Below are 21,738 nucleotides of genomic sequence, written 5' to 3' on the forward strand. Positions count from 1 at the left end.
GAGCCCGATTCATTTTTTTGGCTGGATTCAGCCTATAAAGATTTTATTTTAACATAGAGTAGAATTAAAACTAAACAAAGTCTTAGGCATAAACTGGTAGGTTGAAAAGTGAGGGGGATGACTTGTATTTTCAAAGGTATTTAAGAGTAATTGGACATCCACATCCCTTTAGTATTCATGGGAGTTTGGCATCTAAATGCAGCAGACAGCTTTGAAAACCTGCCAAGTCTTTAACACTATACTTTCTGATATTTTCTCCTTCTTTGGTAGAAGTGGATAGGGAGATTCAAAAGGAAGAAATATCTTGTTGGCATTCTGATGTGAAAACAGAAGTTCCTAGAGAGAAGGAAAAGAGACCAGCTCCTCCTGTCTTTGGGTGTGGGGATACAGCATGATGCCTCCACAGAGATCCTTTGGTATGCCCACTGTCACTGGTTATGCTCTGAAATTAACTGTTAACAAGTGTGTTGGAATCCAAAGATATTTAGGTGTTCAGATGACAGCAGAAGCAGGCCAAACTCATCTGTTAATGTATTTTAGTTTGTCCTGGTAATCATGTTCCTTTAGAATGGCACATAAAAGCAGGGCCATGCTATGCCTGGCACAATTGCAGATAAAGTAGCAACTGGTCACTATCTTGAGGAGTTTACAGAGAAGGGAATGGATAATGTCTGAAGGGAGAACTATACCTGGATAATAACAAGATAGTTTTACATTTTCAGTTAATTCCTTCTGCTGGAGGATGGCTCAATAAGGGGTAAATGAAGAGGGAAATAGAGGCAAAGAGGAGACATTGAAGGAATAGCTCCTTTGTAGCAGACTATGCCTTTAGGAGAGTAGCTTTATATGGCAATTGGCTCACTATTGTTCCTGTAGCATCTCTTCTTTGTTTTATACCAGCTGGTTTGTCTACTCAGCTAAAGAAGTGACTTCATTTCCAATGATTCTATGTGTGTGTAATTCAAAACACCTTATGACTCCCACTGAGTACATGTGCTTCCAAGTTGCTTGTTTGGATGCTTAAAAGCCTTATTGAGGGCTTGCTTTGGAGCATTTGCAGGGAACCACTTTTTCTTGTTATTTCTGAGTCATCCCAAGAGTATTTTCCTCCTGTTTCTTCCCTTCTTAACAGAGATGCAGGGCTGCATTTTCTACTCCTCTTTTCAGTATTTAAATGTTTAGAGCTACCTATTACATTCTGGTCTCATTTGCTTAGTCAGTCCCTTTGAGTGGAGTCTATAAGTTTCCAAACGCCAAGCAAGGCTGAAAAGTTGTGTGGGCTACAGGATGCTTTTGTTTCTCATGTCTCTTTTTGTATGCAAAGCATTCATACAAGTCTGAGTAGTGAATGGCTCTTTGTCCAGGAGCTGGTGAGAACAGAGCAGTGGAAGTCTGCAGAAATGCCGTTCTTTATATCAGATATCTAGTTAACTCCTCCTAACCCGTATTTAATGACCTGTTGTTCCTGCAGTCATCTGGCAATATAACAAAATGTTAAATGCTTCTCCATTTTTGTACAGAAAATTGCCTGCTCTTTATTACTGTGTTATGGATCTATATTAGAACAATCAACATGTATCTCTCTACTGGGATTTAAATGCAGACACTTAATATTCTGTAAATACATATTTTATATGCTGTGCAACACTAGGACAATTACGCTCTGAGTCATCTCAATACATTTTTCTCTTAAGAAGTAATGGCAAATTTCAAAAAATGAATATAAAAAATGTAATTGTTACTCAAAACCTGACCTGCCTTTGCATATTTCTCACAGCAGGGGGGAAAAGTCTGTCTTTTGTCTATTGGCCAAGATATGTTTTAGTCATCTTAGCTAGCAGATGGCAGTGGAGAGTGAAATCCTCAACCTTTAACAACAGAGCAGGAGCAGCCGTCGTAGCGTGTGATGTGTGTAATATGAGCAGCATGTCTTGGTTCTGTCTTGGGTGATCTCCACTGAGACAGCATCAGCAAATATCCCCCCTACATGGTTTTTATATCTTCTTGGTAACATGACATATTACCTGGTGTTACAGTATTTGGAAATGCAGAACAATCTACAGGTCTGCAAGAGCAAATATTGAAACCAGTAGAGTTAAATCTAATAAAAATTGGTTAAACTTTACACTTCAGCTTAGCAAAGTGTTGGAAGCATTGCTCTTAATTCATCTTCTCTGATGAGATCTATCCTTGCAGTAAAGCAGTGGCAAGTATCTCAAATGGTTGATTTAATTCACTGTGAATGACAAATGCTAGTAATGAGTGTTTAGGGTATGGCTGAGAGCTGATAGAGGCCAGGTGGGATTAAGTGAACTTGGGTGTAGCTGAGAGTGGCAAAGAAGGTGTCTATTCAACTTCACAGCTTGTGCAGCGTTGATTCCAATAAAAGAAGCCAGATGGGGTATGAAATTGCTTGGGAGAATATAAGAGAAAGAACAGAGGTCATTGTTGCACCAAAAAATTTCAGAACAAGATTGACAGCCATTCTTATACCCAGGAGTGATTGCTCTGTGAACACTCCCATTGTGATTCACTGTGACCATCAAGGTGTTACTCAGCATGTTTAGAAGTGGATCCTTATCCCATTGTCAGTTTCACTAAGCATATTTTTTTTTAGCTGTTTGGATTAGCTCTGTGAAATCACAATGGCAAAATGGGTTATCCTGTAGAGACATCAATCTCTAAGGACCTTTTTGGTTTTAAGAAGCCCTAAAAAACTTGCTCTCTTACTTCTGCTGTATTACAGGACAAGCAGTACTGTATTATGATGACTGAGCTCTTTTAAACAAGAGTTTACAACCTTTTATGCAGGCCTTATGCTCTTCTTTTTTCTTGATGGAGAAGTGCTGACATTTCAAAATCTTCACTACTGCTGAGGGAACTTAGGTTGAATGAGGGACAGTGTATTGGTCAGACTAAGCTATTGAGTCAAGCAGTCATGATTTTGTGCTTGTCACAGATATGTGGTAGCAACTGGTGCAAATAGTTTTTGTTATGTCTACTTTGAATGTGGTTGGAGACAAAAGATCTGGCTTTATATGATCTGTTTCAGATAAAGCAAGTGGTTTTAGCACAGTACTCTCAAGGCTGTTTGCCCATCTGACCTCCTTATGACTAGGGCTTTGCTGTCCCTATCAGAGGGGTTACTTGTTTGCCATTATTGGTTTGGGTTTACTTTGCAGCGTGCTGGAACTCATGCAAACCCTCCATCCATCAATGCCTCAGCTGCACCATCCGCAGTGTAACTGTCCAACATTAAGCCTTTGTTGTAAGATTATTGAAATAAAAGTTTTTATTTTAAAGTCCTGTGGAGTTCTGAGATTGAGCCATGACAGTGTAGCATAGCAATATGAGTGTGGTGGATGGTGAGACTCAAACATGTTCTTTATGATCTGTCAGACTGTGAAGCTCTAGAGAATGAGCTTGAACCCAGTTTTGCTAGTTGACTTTTTTGTACAGATCTGGGATTCTTGCACGTGAAGACATAGGCTGATACTTTAGAGGTGTGTACAACTACCACTTTTTATTTTTGTCCTTTCAAAGATTTTTGGATGAATTTGCCACAGTTCTGACATGACCCTTCTAGACCCAAACTGACAGCCTGTTATATTTCTGATGTTGTAGCACAAACACTTAAGAACAAGCTCCTTCTTCTAACTGTTCAGATTAATTGCAGGTGCCTGACACAATTAGTTGAGTGCAGAATGTGTAAAATCAGCTTGCCTTATTCAAGACTGAGTAATTGTCCACCTTCATTAAAGCTGCCTGTAAGTAACCATGACATTCTTTATGCAGCTGTAGATCTGAAGCAATGGGCACTCCCACTGAAAATGAGGTGCATAATCCTGCCTTCAAGGCACATGTGCTGCCTGTGTAGGTAAGGATTTTGCTTTGCACTGTTGCAGTTGTGCTCATCATTTCCTCTTTCACAGTGGCATTTTCACAGGGCCACGAGCCATTCCCACTCGTAACAACTGTGTTAGTTTTGGCACAATTGGATGCTTGCCACCTAGAAAACTTTACATTAAATCACACTTGGAGATTGAAGGAATGACAAATGCTGAAGAAAGAAAAGCTATATTGGAGAAAATGGTTGTGCTACAGCCTCACTGAACATTGGAACATTGCACTTGGAAAGGATGGAGTGAAAATAGACAGAAAGGGTCTTGAAACTGTGAGCAAAGAAACTGCTTTGGTTGATTCCTACTATGTGCAGGCTACTTAATAGAAATTAAGGAATTAAGTTGGAAGATACTGGCTGTCTCTTGAGGATTTTGTTTCCTCCTAAATTAAATACTCTTCAAGCTCCTTAATTTTGACCAACTGTTAGATGCCATATTATTGTTTGAACTAGAAACACTTTCTAGGTTTTTATGATAATTGGATATGAATGATGCTATTTGGGATTTTGCTTTTATTCATTAGAGGTTCCTCTAAACACCTGTCTCATTTTTTAGGTATGGAAACCTGGAGACCTCAAGCTGTGAAGAAGTTAGAAGCCAGAATTCCTCTGAATCCAAAACAGTACTCAGGATGTAAGTTTACAGCACTGTTGCTTGCTTAAACAAACTTGTGTAAAGGCTAAATATCAACTGTCTGGTACCATAGCTGATAATACAACCCAGAGTTCTCTCCATCAGGGAAATTGTCTCAGAATTAAACATGAGATGAACACATCTAGGCAAATGTTTTGTTGATTAGACAACCAAGGAGTATTTGTTTCCCCTGCCTTATCTATAGCAGTAAATGGTTATTGCTTATGACTGATTTTATTGTGCATTACAACAGTCTGCAGGCCAAAGCTGAGGTTGATTCAGGCAGCGTGTGTATGCATGTATCTTTTCCATTAATGCCCCTGTGGAGTTACGTGTTGCTTTTAGAGTGAAGTTTAAATTCTGAACTCATCCTGATTTGCAAACAAAATAGCTCTTTTGAAATGCAGTCTACATGGGGAAAAAAAAAGAAGTGGTTTGGTTATCCCCTAGCATGATATGAAACTGTGCTTTATCTTCAGACACTGAGTGTAAAATGTGCCTTAGGTCATCAGCATTTGTACTTTGACATCTGTATGATCTGTGATTTGCATGCATCGTGGCAGTAAAAAGTAGTTGCATTGTTACATTTGATCACAGTATGAAGATGCTTTATTCTTGTCAGCATTGCTGAATGTTGTTTTTCTATGAGTTTATCTCAGCTTCCAGCACTTAAGAAAAGCTTATTTTTTTAATCAGTGCACTGATTTCTCAAGGTATAATCGAAGAAGCAGCCTTCTAGTTTCCTTTTGCTTTGAGATGGAAGAAAAATGTTGAATCATGAGGTACACACTCCAGTCAGGACTGAGAAACACACTGCAGTATTTTTCTTCCTGAGATTGAGGCAGACTGTCAGTTCTATTCTACAATATGGGGCCTGGTTTTCCCGCTGCTTACCTCCATCCATTTCTGGTGGCTTGTGTGTTGGGGCACGAGTGTTTCAAGTCTGACTTGAAATGATTAAAATATCTCTAGTCCAGAAATGTGCCATTTATATCCTGAACACCTTCCTGTCCTCCGTTGTCTGAATGGAGTGGTTAGACAGCAGGGTTGCTTTGCCTTCTGTCATCCATGTGGAAACTATTTTGTTTAAGCACTAGAGATAAATTGGTAAAAAGCTCCTTGGCTGTGAGCATTTCAGTAGCGGGCTCTGAAAACACAATGAATTACACTTACTTTACTGCAGAAGAAATGTAGAGCTTAATTAATTTCTGTACATGGTACAGGATTCTCAAAGACTTTACTTAGAATGTTACTGCCTGAAAAATAATTATTTTTTGGTTTTAGCACTTAGCAAGGACAGGAGGCTGCAAGCTCTGATTTGGGCTGTTCTTGTTGTCCCACGACACTCAACACGGCAGCTTAATTCTCCTGTTCTTTCCTGGCTGGTGTAACAGAGAGCTGTCATTATTTTCCTGCTGTTTTGCCATGAGAACTCATCAAAGAATAGTTGGTAGTTAAATCTCAATCAAAAGCACCAAGAAGGGAGTATTACATGGTGGGTAGAGGCACTGATAGGCAACCCATGGGTTCCCACATTCCCATCCAAAATGAGCTGTAGAGTGTCTTCCAGCTTTGGGCAAACCATTTGACCTCCCCCTATCGCAGTCAATCCAGCTGTAAAATATGAGCTAAAGCAGTACTCATCCTGCAAAACAGATTGAGGGTTTCTACTGGGGATGAGGAAGATATTTTCACCAGTTTAAATCATGTTCAGATTAATCCCCCAGCTGCATTTTCATGGACCCAAAGGAGACTGATTATGAGATGGAGAGAAAAGGGGTGGAAGTAATCTTGATGTTAGTGCCACTCAGACTTTGGACAAAAAGTGTCAATTTCTTTTACGCTTGGAGGTGAGCGTGCAAGTGAAGTAGCATTTAGTTGGAGCAAATTTATTTGAATTTTTTGGTCAATGTAATTGTTTTTCTGCTGACATACACCCAGTTTACCATATATCCCCCCTCCCTTCCAGTTCCCTCTGGCTGTATCAGTGCTGTGTTCCTTCTTGGCATGTAATCATCATGTGATGCTTTTGTTCGACCAAGGACTGACAAATGGATAGAGTCTGTGGTACTATTCCTGTGATAGCACAACTTCTGATGAGTTTATCTGACGTAATTTTCATGAAAATAGTTGGCACAGCTGATTTTGGCCCTCTGACCCTTATAAGATACCTTTGTGTCAGAATTTGATACTTTTTACCCAGCTATTTATTTACAGAAGACTCAACAGTGAAATTGTGAACAAGGAAATCTGTCAGATATATGTGTTTTAACAGATCCTATATAAATGTTAATTCACTTTTCTGCCTTAAAAATTTCCATTGCTCTCCGTCGCTCTGGCTTCTTGTCTTTTAGATACGATTAATGGTATCTGGAAAAGAGGTTGGCTTTGCAGTCCTGTGGTGAAACACGTAGTTCTAGTAGTTCAGGTTTTTTCTTCTCTGGGATAATTCCAATATAATTGCATTTGCCCTCTTTTCTCATAGAACAGAAACATGATATAATTGTGCTTTCAGTTTTATATGACTTAGAGGAATGATAAGAAGCAGAACAGCCATATTATTTCTTGCTGTTAACTCTCTATTTCTCAGAGGAAAAACATCTCGTGGGGAAGCCTGTGGTCTGTGGCCAGAGATCTTCTGCATTTGTCAGACTCCTGTTGTGACAGTTCAAATGCTTTAAAAGCCCATTTAAGGCATTAGAAATGAGGATGCAATTTAAAGCATTTCCACTGGTCTGACACAAAAAACCCCACTACAGAATTTAGAAACAACTGCAGGAGAATTTATGGCTCTTTAAATATCTCATGGAGCTTTAAAGAAGAGAGGGTTGTTTTTTCAAAAGCTTAGGGTACATATGGTAGGCATATTATGTCATATGTGGTGTGCTGTAAGCTCACATCTTACTGCTTTCTGTGTTGAGATTCTCTGTTTTTTGTGCTTGTAGTATAGAGTGATTATCTATTTTGAGATGTATGTCTGATGTATGTAATTAAAAAAATGATTATTATTATTTTAACACTGCACCCAGTGTTCCTGTAGCTCAGAACCTGGAAGTCCTGTGCTAGAGGAGAGCACATGTGTGGCACAGCCTCGCTTAAGAGACTTGTGGGAGCTATAAAGCTACCCTTCTGGTTCCAAATTTTGGGTCAGAGCCAGCAGTTACTTCTCACACTTGTTGCAGTGACATATAGTTGTTACTGACCCAAGATCACTTCAGCTATGTTCGGAAGCATGCCTTCTAAGGATCTGTTCTGCCGAGGGGTTTTTCTCCTGTTCGCTTAAGCATCATTCCTGACATTTTTGGGCTGTGGGGCAGTCAAAAGATTGACTTTTTCAACAGGGATCTGACTTAAGTGCATCTGATTCAAAATGTCTTTTGGGCTTTTTGTTATAATTGCCAATTTCTTTAAAAGTACATTCAGTAATACACAGATTAAACCAAGATACTGTAATTGCGTAACTTCAAAAATACAGAATTTGAATCTTAGAGTTATGAGTAAGCTCTCTGAACACTGTCAGAAGTTTTGAAAGATTAAAAAAGTCTGCCATTCATAACTCAGCCTTTTTCTTTTCTTTTTACTATCAGGACCCACCTTAGCTTTTCATGTTCGTTAGTTTGCTTTCCACTCTTCTTACTACTCTCAGTCAGTCAGAAAGGTTATGATTACAAGTAACAGAAGAATCCAGTCCAGAAAAGGTCAGATATTCCAGTCAAATGTCTGAGTTAGATGGACTTCAGCCTGTTTCCAGAAATACGATGCCATGCCTCTCTTAATTGTCTGATAAGAGAGCTGTAAGAAGTAACTTACTTGACCCTTTACCTCCTCCTACAAGTGATTTTCAAGAGCTCCTTTTTGCTCTTCCTTGCATCATATAAACAAGATTTCCTGGTGCTGCTTGTCCGTTCTGCATGTTTATGTGTCGAGATGTGACAGCATTGCCTCGTCTTAGGTCATCATTATCTTTGGAGTTCTCTTTTGCATTACATGTTTTTAGCTTAGAATTTCTGATGACTTTCAAAAGGAAGAATAGATATAACACACCAAAACATTGACAATTCAGAACAAACCCATAAATACACTGAACATAAATAAAAATTATCATTGTGATGCGAAGCATCAAGAATTAGAGAGGTCCATATGATAGTACACATTAAGTCAACTGTAGGGAATTTGTACCACAACTAAATTACATTTTTGTTTAAGTGAGGTGTTACAGCTCAAATGTGTGGCTTGGTACATGTCACCCCTCAAAAAACCAATGAAGAGAGAAAGTAGAGCAAAAAGAAAGAAATTACTTTCTCTTGCCTGTGTCTAATGTGAAGACTCCGCACATCTTACCAGCCAGGAGTCATGGGAAACTTAAAATGAGATAATCATGCCCAAGAGATCTGACACCTTTGTGTAATCTAGGAAGAGATCAGCAAGCCAAGCAACTAATACTGTTTGGGGACTTCAGTCCTCCTGAAATGCTTGTGTGCATTGTCTACAAGATAGTGATAAACAATGCTTTTGGTGATACATCCTGATCACTGCGATCTCTATTCAGAGCAGGAGAGTTCCTGAGTTAACATTTAACTTGCTGTTAAAAGGTTGAATTTTCTGTGCAGAATGGTCTGTGTAATAACTTGTGCCCCGTTTCCATCCCTCTACTGAAAGATGGTGTTAATTTTGATCTCTGGGCAATCACTGCTGGCAGACAACTGTACTCAAACCACAGACCCCATGAATTTAAAGAGCAGATATATTCAAGGAGCAGAACACTTCTTTCCCAGAAGATAGGCATTAAAAACCTGGCTGGAGCTGGTTGAGGTCTGAGAAAAAAACGGTAAAGGCTTCCAAGTATAAAATACCGTAGCTGCTTGCACCCTTTGGAAGTCAATAGCTTTGCTGGATACTGAGATACCTCTGAGTAATGGGAGAGTCTGAAACAGTGCTGAGGCCGTGTCACTGACATGACTTGCTAGGCTTGTGAGCCCTGGAAAGCTGATGCAGCACATGATGGATAAAAGGTGCTGAGCTTGTTGCCACGAGTTTTAAAGATTTATTGTCAGTGAAGTTCTCAGAAGTGATTAATTCCTGTTTAGTGCAGACAGTAAAACATCCAGCCTGACCTGGGCTTGCCTGCAATGTTTGCATTCGGAGAAGATTAGTTTAATGTTAACTGAATCTAGTTACTTGAAGACCTAAAAAATATGGTAATATGAACCCGAGATTAGCTGCAGGAGAGGTTTTTCAAGAGACAGATGATGTTGTCATATTGGTCCATGGACTTGGACCATGAGTTTTTTTCTTTGTTTGCTTTCCAGAGGTCTAACATTGGTGTGTTTTCTTTAAAGATACCCTTTAGGCATGTTGGTAAATACGATGGGGAGAGTAAAAAGCCTGCTGTCTCCCTCCGTATCTAGAAATAACTCCTACGTTTGTAGCTAGCAAGAGACTACAGACAGGGCAAAGGCAAGGAAAAGGAAATTCTGTGCCATAAACATTGAGCCATATTCTGATCTATTCATTTACATCTTCCCATCTGATGAAACCAAAGAAGTTGTAACAGCTTTTATAAATCCCAGTTTAGGTTCTGTTTCTTAAAGATACTAAAGAGAAAGCAGTAGAACAGTAAAACTGGTCTCCTGGTTGCAGTATGAGGTTTCAAATGGGGGCTTTAATGATCTTTATTTTTTTTCCTGGCTACATTGAATGCTCACGTGCCCACAACTCTTACTGGAGTTGGACTAACTGAATGAGAAGCAGAAACAGCTTATGTAGTATAAAAAGTAAAATAGCTTTAAGCCCTCAAACTCTCCTCTTCTGTAGTCTCAAGCACCACTATAGCTGAGTCCTGAGGCTTTTAAATCTGAAATGAGTCACAGTAGAATTTATTTGAAGCCTCCTGTTGGAGTATAATGTTGTGGTTTCCATCTACTGCTGGCTTTGGTTTGCTGATTTGGAGTAGATTGGTGGTGCTCTTGCTGAGATGAATGATAGGCCACAGAAACTAATTAAAATACTTGGGGCTTTTTTTGTTGTCTTGAATATCAGCTCTTAGTTGCATCTGCTTTATTATCAAAATAGGGAATTTATTCGTTATGAAAACTTGGAGTGTGGCGGGATTGACAACCACAGACAAAGCAACTCGAAACTAAACTGAAATCTCATTTCGTTCCACAGCAATTGGATAAAACAGTTTAAATAAAGAAAAATAAAGAACTGTTCAGTTACCACATGACATGTCTTGCATGTTTACTCCTCCTTTTCTGCATTAAAACAGCAAATACCAAAACTTTCAGTGTAATACTGCAGCATTTGGAGTTTCTCATATCGATAAACAAACATTGTCCCTTAGCTTCTTGTGTATTTAGACCTTCCTGACAGAAAACTTGTCTGTTGTTTCCTACTGAAATTAACAGTCCTGCTGGAAAACAATATGAATGGCTACAATACTGCAGAAATAAACTTGGACCTGAAATGTTTTACTTTAGGAGAGCAGACACCAAAGGAATGTGAGACAAATGGAAGAAAGTTGGCTGGAAGTTTCTGATGCCTGGGAAATCCATGGCGGGAAGCAGTTCAGATGCATTTGAGAGAGCAACAATCAACATTCATTCCAGTAAAGCCAATTAAGCTAAAACAACAGGAGAAACCAATGCTGCTACATGAGAAGCAGAGTCAAACACAGGGCAGTATAAGCAGTGGAAGAGTGGGAGAGTTGTAAAAACAAGCAGGACCAGCATAAGAGCGTAATTAGAAGAGCAAAGAAAAATAATGACTTGCATCTCAATTAAAACAAAGAACTAGCAGAGCTGTTCTCTTAGTGACTTTACATGTGTCACAGCAAAAGCCCCTCTCTGTGATATTGAACCAGTTGTGCCCAAATGAATAGCTGATCGTTTGCTGGAAGTTGTCAGCATGTTTTTTATAAAGGACTGTGTGTGAGAAGCTGCCTCAGCCTTTATTTGCAGTTTACATACATTTACCCATGATTCAAAGCTGAGATTTAACTGCCCGTGTTGTCATTTAACAAGCAGAACTTAGAAAATACATCTGGCTTAATTTAATCTGTGTAAGCAAGCCTGAAAGCTATTGCATGGACAGTGCAGGAGAAGTAATATCCTTGTGTGAAGATTATTTCCTTGATGATCTTAAGTATATGTTTGGGAAATTGCAGATAGATTTGTGCATGTTCCTGCCTAATTTCTGAACTGAGGTTCATCTTTTTCTCCTTAATTGTTGGGAAACCCTTCTACTCATTCTTTGGAAAGAATTGTGTTGGGAAAGAAAACATTGCTTTTGCCTTCTTGGCAAGAAATGATCTCTCTTGTTCATGTACAGAGCTTTTCAGGATTACTGTTGTATGTCTTCCCAGTTGAGAAAAGTCTATGCAGAATATCTCTCTAACCTATTGAATCATTTGTGACTATGTCATATGAAGGCCTCATTTTCTACCTCTTATGTGCCCTGCTAGCTCAGCTTAACAGAGAGGTTAGACTTGAAGCTGCCACAGTCTCATCATGTTTAAGCTCATGGGTAAATGTGGGTGGATGAGTAGTTCTGTGTTCCCAGGTTGTAAATGGCAAAATCAGATATGCTTCTTCCACCTAACAGCAGGTAGATTTTGGAGACTGAAACCTTCAGAGATGGGCGTAAAGCAAAGCTGCTGTGGAAACTGGAAGACTCTTATTTCCAGAGACGGGTGTGAAAGCCCAGAGGCTAGGACTGGCAGGTCAGGAGTTAAACATAAAAAGTTTTGCCTTATAGGCAGGAAAGGAAAAATTTATAGCTCATAATCAAGCCATGAAAAATGTAGTCTGTAATGTTTCTTTCCTGTCTGAGATCTTGGAAGGTTCTTGTTCCTATCTGTCTGCATCCCTCTGAGTACAGGGAGTTTCTTCTCAAGGGCAGCAAATATAAAGCTACTGCAAGATATGGGCAGTTCTCCAGCCCCTTTTCAGAAAGCCTCCATCCCTGACATACAAATTAAACAGTCAGGCGATAGGAGGTCAGTAGGGCACACTGTACCTTTCTTCGCTTTCCTTTTTTTCCCTCTTGACTGAAATTATTTTGCTGGTGAAATTCAGTGTCTGTAACAGCTGTGAACTCTTCACCCTGTGAAGGGAGACTGGGTCTGTCTTAAACTCTGTTTATTCTTCAGCTTATGAAAGTGGCCATCAACTAAGCCTCTGAAAATTGGGCTTAGTACAAAGAGTGTGTGAACAGTATTAATAAATGAACTTACCCTGTGGAGAGGCTTCTTCTTCCAAATCATTGCTGAGCTGGTAAATGCTCGTAAGAATAGAATAACCAGCCTAGTTTTTGGTGGTGAAGGCAGCAGGGAAGGTTGTGAGTTTGTGATGGTGGTAGGGAAAAGAAGCACAGAGCAGGAGGAAACACAATTCAAACATGCAGCAAGACACAGTGTTCCCCTGCCTTCAGTGGAAAAGAAAATACTGTTGACACAGGGCAGTGGTGTTTGTAACTCTAAGTGCTGTCGTGGTGCAGCATTCTAGGTATGTGTAGGGCTAGAGAGGATGTTCAGAAACATGAGGAGAACAGGAGAGTGGAGTGAGAGCTTAAGAGCATCTGTGTTGTGGCCTTTCTTACACCTGGGGATGTGGATCTGAGCTGGCACTGTTGGCTTCCTCATGAGGTTTGTGGAGCACTGACTGTTGTGTGACACCTATCTTGACTGAGAAAATGGTCCTGAAGGTCCAGGTAAAAAGTGTGGTCATTGTGAGCCTAATCTGTGAAGGTCCCACTGATTTTGTGTACAGTGGAAGCTTGTCTGAGCAGGGGTCTGAAAATTTGACCCAAAATCATTTTAAAACGTGAAGAGTCTCCCAAGCTGGACAATCTGTGTTTCATATTTGCAATGAAACCTGAAATCTAGAATGTGTTTGCGTGTAAATTTTTGGTTGTAAATACTTTTTGTAGCTCTAAAACTGTAATTCCAGAGTTGTTTTATCAGCACACCTAACCCAACAGCATTACTGATAGATTTCCAAATACTCTTAGAAGTTCAAACTTGCCAAATATCAGAGAAAGAAACAGAAGATGCAACAGACTAAAATGGAAAGGACTTGTAAAATGATATCTATATGGGATTAAAAAGGAATTCAGTGTTGAGGAAAAACAATAGTGTTAAAATGAGAGACGGAGAGTTGGGAGAAATTTGTCTTTTTCTTAAGTGTTGGTTTATTTGAATGCTGGCGAGCAGCTGAGTTAACCAGATATTGCCATGGTTTCCCTACTTGCAAATGTGCCAGTATTTGTATGCAGCTTCAATATGAGCTTTTGGGCTCCTAGTCATCTATATGTTAAATTCATGTTTGTATTTGAACTCCTAAAACTTACCAGCTGAGGAAAGAGAGGTCCTTCTGGCACGCTTGTCCCTTTCCACTCTGCAGCTATTAAGACGATAGACCTGGAGACACTACATCTGTGGTTTTGAGGATTTGGACTTAAAAAACCAAGCAGCAGGTTGTTGTGATCACAGAGGGTCTCTGAGCTGACATGTCAGTGTCTCTGACTGGATACTGGTGTGATTAGAGGTTTTTACTGAGAGCAGAGCCCTTCTCTTAATAGAAAGCCTGGGATACCTTTCCTGAACACGATCCAGCCCTCCTATAACTCCTTAAGTGTTCTTTTCTTGAACTGCCAGTGTGACAAAGATACCTCTTGTCATGTTATAATTTGACAGCCCCTCCTTGTCTTCAGGCTAAGGATTTATTATGCATTTTCCCCTAAGATTAGCCAGAACATTGTGTCTTCTGGGTTTAGCTATCCTGGTGCTTCAAGCTTGATATTGGGCTCTGCCAGCACAGTGCTGCGTGTGCTGCACATGTAAGGGTGCTTTATCCTCATGGACGAGGCAGTCTCACCGTGTGTGCTCATGGATGTTAGGTTCAGACTTAGACTGCTTTTCACAGAACCCAAGATTTCATGAAAGGGCAGTCTTTCTATTAAGACAGTAGATAATGAGTAATACAGTGTGGAGGAATATGCAGCTTCAGTCTGGTCCACAGACTCGGCAGCAGCGCTTAATGAGAGGAAGGGCACCAAAGGAAGCGTTTGATTTAGCACTTCCACTGGGAAGCTGCCACCCTGAAGGAGCCACAAATACCTTGTTTCCTCCCTGCTATTTTCCCACAACATCCCAGGGCAGTAACAGAGCAAACGTTGCAGCCTCGCCAGGCCACAGCTTTTCCCGCTGGCACAAGAGGGAATTAAGAAATTATGTTCTGCTTTTGATTGTGTGCATAATGTCTGGTAGTTATTCAAACATGGTCACGGTACAGCTAAGCAAAGATACTTCAGCTGATTAAAGAAAGCATAACTCCAAGGTAATTTGCAAGTCTTGCCTTGCTAGCTTGACACACAGTACAATACAGGGAAGCAGGATCATAATGAGAGCCAGTAACAGAAAATTAGTTGGTTTTGTCTGAAATGTTGGCTTTATCTACTTGGGAGAGGGCAATTTTTGTTTAGTGGTTGCAATGGATACCAGAACACTATGAGGAGCATCAGCAGTGGTGGCAGCAAGCAGTGCCCAGCCAGGATACATGCACTGATGAGTTAGTCTGTAGGCAATTAGGAGAAACTTCTGCATTGGTAGCCCTAGTTATTAGGGGAGATTTCAGCTTCCCAGACATCAACTGGGAACATCATACTGCTGTGACAAGCAGGTCTTGAAAATTCTTGAAGTTTGTAGGAGGTAACTTCTTGTCACAGGTACTCAGTGAGCCAACTAGAAAAGATGCATCCCTAGACTTGCTATTTGTGAACAGAGGACTCGTGAGGGATGTAATGGTCAGTGGCTATCATGGACACAGTGAACATGAAATCATTGAGTTTAAAATTGTCAGTCTAATGAGAAAAAAGGAGAGCAGAGTTGCTACTCTGGAATTCTGGAGAAGAAAAATTAGGCTATTCAGATTGTTATTTAGCAGAATCCCCTGGGAATCTGCTTTTGGGGGCTCAGGACTCCGTAAGTACTGGTCAATCTTTAAGAACCACCTTTTAGAAATACAAGAGCAGGCAGTTCTGTGTCAAGCAGGCAAGGCAGAACACCAGCTTGGCTGAACAGGGAACTCCCTGTGGACCTCAAGAAGAAAAAGAAACTGTGTGATCTCTGGAAGAGAGGTCAGGCTTCACAAGAAGAGTACAGAACTGTGGTTCATTTATGCAGGGAGAAGATGTGAAAGGCCAAGGCTCAATTAGAGTTGAAACTGGCCAGCATTGTGTATAACAAGAAGGGCTTTTTAAAGTATGTTAATATCAAGAGGAGGTCTAAAGAAAACATTAGACCAATACTAGTTGAAGATGTTCATCTGACTTATAGAGATGAAGAGAGAATAGATTATTTCAGTTGGAAGAGACCTGTACTATCTAGTCCAATTGCTTGACCAATTCAGGTCTGACTAAAAGGTAAAACATGTTGTAAAGGGCATTGGCCGAATGGCTCTTAAACACTGACAAACATATTTGACCAACCTGCCTTCATGTGGGATATGAATATCTGAGGTTTTTAATTGTTCTATAAGATACGGATACATAGGGTGGCATCAACACATGCTGTGTACAACCAATGTGTTCTCTTTTGGTTTGCTCTTAGTGCAATAGCATCGATCGTACGAGCCTGGCTCGATCAGTGCTCTGAAGATTTCAGAGAGCCACCCAACTATTCGTGTTTGCTGAAGTTGCTGGATTACCTGAAGAGGAATATACCTGGCTCTGACCCAGAGAGGAGGGCGCAGAACCTCTTGGAGCAGTTCCAGAGCCAAGAAGTGGAAAGTGATGGTAAGTTACTTTTCTCTCCTGTCTTTCTGTTCTCCCAGACTCTATGGTACTGCAGGGATTTATGTAAAGCATGGTTCATTAACTCTTATGCTAATTGACAATATTGTTAGGCTCCCCAGTTATTATTTTAAATAAAAATGCCTGTATAAGGCTGCAGGTTCTGTGCAGGATGCAAAAATCTTACAGTGTGGGTACCTATGCCTATTCATTCTGGGGTAGATTGGGAAATCCAGGAAAGGTTTGAGATTTAGACAAAGGTTTGAGAGTGCTGCAGCAGCCAAGTGGTTAATTGTCAGCATGCTTCCCATGTCATTGAATTAAAACACACAGCTGCTCTTTAGCTGGTATTCTCATTTCAATCCCCCTCCCTCCCTCTACCCTCAAGAAAAGCCCAAACCAACAAAAAGCAAAATGCAGAGCTGAGACAAACTACAGCTTGAGTCACAAGCCTGTTGTCATGAAGCTTTTCTTCCTAGTTACCATCATGTCAAAGGAAGTGGCTGTGGCTGTTTTTTCCTCTTGGAGTGGCCGGCTGCTGGTATCCAAGGACAGAGGAAAAACTTACGTTATTGGGGGTCACATTCTACTGAAACAATAGTGAACTGTAGTAACACAAATACACTGTGTGCAGCGTCAAGCCTGACACAGACCCTTATCCTGCTCAGAAAGCTTCCTGTGGCAGAAGCTGAAAAGTCACAGCAGCTCACGTAGTGTGTGAATGAGAACCAGAATTGGCTTCCAGCTTTGGTAGAGGGAGTAATTCACGTAATAAAGGAAATGACAGGAAAAAAACCCATTTCATCCCATAAAAATCCTGTCAGCCGGATGTTCCAGAAATACCATGTCAATGCAGAATACTGTGAGGTGCCAAATTAACTTGGTCATTAACACATACATAAAAAGGAGTAGCTCACAGAGCCCAGGCGTTTTCCCTATTGAAGTCAGGTAAGTGAAACAGGATTGTTAATATGTGCTTCCTTTCCTGGGTTGGTTCCCACAGGTCAATCAAAGAAAGCTCACAAGAACTCTATTTGGGTTCACCAGCTCTTCAAAGTGAACTGAAGTTCCCAGCAGCCCTGCTTCTGCATTTATTTCCTCAAGTAATGACTGAGAAGGTTCTTTTCTGAGTTATGAATGGGTCAGTTAGAATGATGACATTCTCCACATTGTGGCAGAATAGAGACTGCTAATTAGAATAAAATAAGAGGAGAATACAGTTAACTTGCAGGGCCTGCAGAGAAGAGTTTAGAGTTAGCACTTTATCAGAGCTCCATCTTTGTTAATTTCAGAGATTTCTTGTAAAACTGTTAATGTGTTGCCTGCAATCAAAACTTGCTGATAATTACTGTTCTGAAACATCCATATTGTGCTATGAATTTACAAATTTGTGTCCTAATCCTACAGTTTGACCTGTGTAATCAGACCTCCATTCAGTGCTGCCATCAGCCATGCCAGTAGATTAGATTGCAGTAGCAGATACTTAGATAAAAAGCTGTTCCTGGCCTCAGTTCTTGCAGCTTGAGCAATGCAAAGCAAGGTGAGTCAAGAGACTGCAAATTCAGAAGAGGCACGTGATTGCTCTCAGTGAAGTCAAGAGAGCAATTGGGCTTTGAGAGGGCTAAATGGATCAGAGCGATATTAAGATGATGAGGTACTTGAGTACAAGAAGATTCCAGCCTCTTGGAGAGTAGGGAAAAGGCTGGTTACACATATATGGATGTGAGACAGAAAGGAGAAAAGAGATATGAGAAAAGGAAAGTCTTGTATTGCACTCCAGGATCTGATTTTAAGGGCACTGTGAGGTTTTGAGTAGAGTTGTAACTTAGTGATGAGGATTTTCAGTTGACTTTCAAGAGCTGAAAGATAAATGAAGAGTTATGTAGCCAAAAAGAGAGAGGGAGAAGGCATGGTGCTTGCATCAGTTTAGTAGAAGTCCGCTGAATTAGGCATATCGTTACAAAAACAGCCACAGAAAAATAATGCTGGAACAGAGGTTTCTGTTTATTGTGTTTAGTTCTGTCAATACATTGTGCAATTGGAATGTACAGATGGAAATCTGGATACAGCCTGTAGTTATAATTTGTTACATCAGGCCAGTAGCAGTTTACATCAATGATTAGGTTTTACTAATTAACAAAGAAAGGATAAATGAAGCATTTAAAAAACCAGTGATGAAGTATCACTTTATCTGCTTTTGTTGCTTTAACATCCCTCCTGATTTAATTGGGTATGAAGTATTGCATAATATGCAATGTGCTGCTTGGGTCTGTTAACAAAATCTCCCTAGTAGTGAACTCAGGATTTTCCTTGTTAGTCTTCAACAACTTCATTTTATTTTGTCTCTGTTCTTAGGGAGTTACTGTGACTTTACAGTAAAAGGGATTAGGAAGAGGATTTATTTTAGGGGATTTTCTGTTTGACTTCCTCCTCTACCATGGGAAACAAGGGCCTATTTCTTTATGTTTTCATGTGGCTTTGTTCCCAACCTGTGAGAGCCAAAAGGTGACCTGGGAAAATCTGTGAAATCTGTTCCCTTCTGCACTGGGTCGGGTCTCTTGCTGAGGACAGTGTTCTCACCTGTTCACTGCTGCCCAGTGCAAGTTTAGAAGCAGCATTCAACTGAATGCTGTAGGTGCTCACTGTATTCCCCTTTCTGAGAAAAATTCCCAGAGAGGGAAAGTGAGGGATGGTGCAATAAACTCTCTTCAGTATAGTCCATGTAGACACAAATGATACCAAGAAATATGATATCTCCTTTTATGTCCACACCTGGGAGATGAAATATGGTTTGAAGAACATTCCTAAGGCGATATTTTGGGATATAACTGTGGTCTTATCCCTTTGCAGTTTGGGGAGTTTTTTGTTTTAGGTGATACAAGGCATAAGTGCTAGAGGAACAAAATTCTGCAATGTCAACAAGGAATTTTTGTCAAGGTGGTGTTTTTTCTTTCAGAAGTATGCTTAGGGTTAAGCCACTTCTCTGCTGAGAGACCTCGAACAGCTCAGTTCTCTCTATTTCTTATTCTTCCATCTGTTCTTTGACAATGTAGTGTTCTGGTCATCACATTTCTTACCAAAAAATGCAGCACAATGGGGCCATTACATCAGGCAGAATTCTTTGGGCCTTCTACTATAATATGTATAGTGATGTGTTAAAATAAACAGACATGTGCTTTGATTCACTGTGTAAGTTTACCAAGTTGTGTTTTCCACCCTGGACAGATGGGTTCCATAACATTTCTTCCTGTAACCTGTACGATGAAGAGGAACTGGAGCTCAGCAGTCCAGAGGAATTCTCGTCTTTCCAAGAAGACCTTGTAGCAGAACAGTTGACGTACATGGATGCAGTATGTAGAGCATATGTACTACTTGAAATGCTAGAGGAAATAGTGATATGCTTCTACTTTGTTTTAAAGTTAAGTCAGGAGAAGTGGTCTGTTGTTGGGACGCAGACCATGCCCTGCTCTGCTTGGTTATCCAAACATGCTTTTTTTCCTTCAGTCATTCAAAGGCTATTGTGGGTTTTTTGAGAAGTGTGATGGATACTGCATAGCCTTTTTTTGCAAAGTTTAGTGTTTGACACCTGAGAAGTAGCACCTTTTGACTGCATTGCTCCCTGGCCTAAAGATATATAGATATTCTCTGATTTGGTTTGTCTCCTTCAAAAATATTATTACATGAAAAATTTCCCCCTTGGTTATATAAGTGATATAAAGGTGTCTCTTATTTTCCCAAGACTGTTTAGCTGACAGTTCTCATAGGGCCCATAAAGAGTATGCCAAAACTAAACTAAACCCAAATATTTACCTTTTAATACCGTATTAGATTTCAATCAAATTTGTACCGTAAACATGCATTTCTTGTGGACAATAGAGATCTAGGGGAATCCTGCTGATTTACACATCTCTATTTCACACCAGAAACTCTTCAAGAAAGTTGTGCCCCACCACTGTTTGGGATGCATCTGGTCTCGAAGAGATAAGAAAGAAAACAAGCACTTGGCACCTACCATCAGAGCCACCATCTCTCAGTTCAATACAGTCACCAAATGTGTGGTCAGCACGATCCTGAAGAGCAAGGAACTCAAAACACAGCAGAGAGCCAAAATCATTGAGAAGTGGATTCATATTGCACATGTAAAGCATTTACTCTAGACTGTTTGATGTTTCTTGTGTGGGTGCCTCTGATTGAGGGAGCTGGGAAGGGCGAATGGGAGGGCAGAAAGGGCTTGTGTGCATTGGTCCCAGGCCAGTGAATGTCTCAGCTCTAATTCTTTCTATTTTTGACTGACTTTCTTTGTAATAGCAGATGTATTGCCCTTCCTCTCTTTAGTTCCTTCCCCATTATGGAAATGGAGCTGATTCTTGTCTCTTCCCAGGGATGGGAGCGCTAATTAATGGGTGAGGTAGACACAGTGTCTCAAAGATGGGGAGTGCCCTGTACTTGATAATATAACATTTATGGTAAGATAGTTATAAATTTAACCAATTCACTTCCCTAGGAAGAAAATACTGCTCAAGTCAGTGAAAGAAGTGATAGTTGATACCATCCAAAGGTTAGACTTGTTTTCAGAGGAAAGTTTAAGAAGAATGGAGTAGTACTGGCAGGGGGGCAGGCAGCAGGCACAGTCAGAATAAGCTTTGTGCTTACCTGCCTTTGGCTGTTCATGTTCATGCAAGGTTTAAAGTAAGTGCAGACAAAGCTAACTTACTGACAGGAGGCAGTAAACCCTTTAACATGGAAAAAATGAAATTATTGTTTGTACTCTTTTGTTTTGAAAAGTTCTTGAGGCTGAAAGGTCATGTGCCTACTCAGTTATTCATGGCTTACATTAGGTCTGTGAACCAGCTGGGTTTGAAGGGGGTGAGAGATGCAAGCAGTGACCAGAAGAAATAAGTAGAGTTACTATATAGTACTAGTCTCCTCATCTTCTTTGTCATTGTCTTATGTGTTTCTCTCAAATGGAGTGTTTCTTAATCTTTGCACAAAAGGATTTTGCATGCCTTCTTTACATAACCCTAGCTTGCCAATTTCTAAGATTTTAATCTTTACTATTTTACTGTAACCTTTTAAAGTCCCCTCAGAGCACTGGGCAGCTCTCAGTAAACTAGATCTCTGTTCTGCAGCAAACATTTAAAGCACTTTCATATGTATGTGTGTTGACTTTTGTTTTAAGAATTGTATGGATTATTTCCGAGCTGTACAAAATAAGCAGTCATAAAAAGCTCAAGCAAACAGAGGCTTTCCAACCTTGACAGTGCACTTCTGTGCTTCCAGAAGCAGTATTGTTAGTCCTGGCACCTAAGCTCTGGCAACTGCATGTTTCAGGAAGCTGATATGGGAAAGTGGTCTTTTACTTCTCTTTTGGCACTTAGATTCAATGCATTTTTGTTATCACCTGGTGGCTGCT

At 40.2% G+C, this 21,738-nt stretch overlaps 1 protein-coding gene across 2 annotated transcripts in view; it reads left to right on the top strand.

Annotated features, from left to right (window-relative positions):
- The window catches only part of RGL1 (ral guanine nucleotide dissociation stimulator like 1), a 76,688-nt gene that overhangs the window by 34,093 nt on the left and 20,857 nt on the right, over positions 1-21,738 (top strand). For both annotated transcript variants that reach the window (XM_062003787.1, XM_062003786.1), the window contains exons 4-7: positions 4,458-4,535; positions 16,144-16,328; positions 19,551-19,675; positions 20,249-20,464. In XM_062003787.1, coding sequence (XP_061859771.1) covers positions 4,458-4,535; positions 16,144-16,328; positions 19,551-19,675; positions 20,249-20,464 — 604 coding nt within the window. The remainder of the gene's footprint in view (positions 1-4,457; positions 4,536-16,143; positions 16,329-19,550; positions 19,676-20,248; positions 20,465-21,738) is intronic.

This window comes from Colius striatus, chromosome 10, assembly GCF_028858725.1.
Source record: "Colius striatus isolate bColStr4 chromosome 10, bColStr4.1.hap1, whole genome shotgun sequence".
Lineage (NCBI taxonomy): Eukaryota > Metazoa > Chordata > Aves > Coliiformes > Coliidae > Colius > Colius striatus.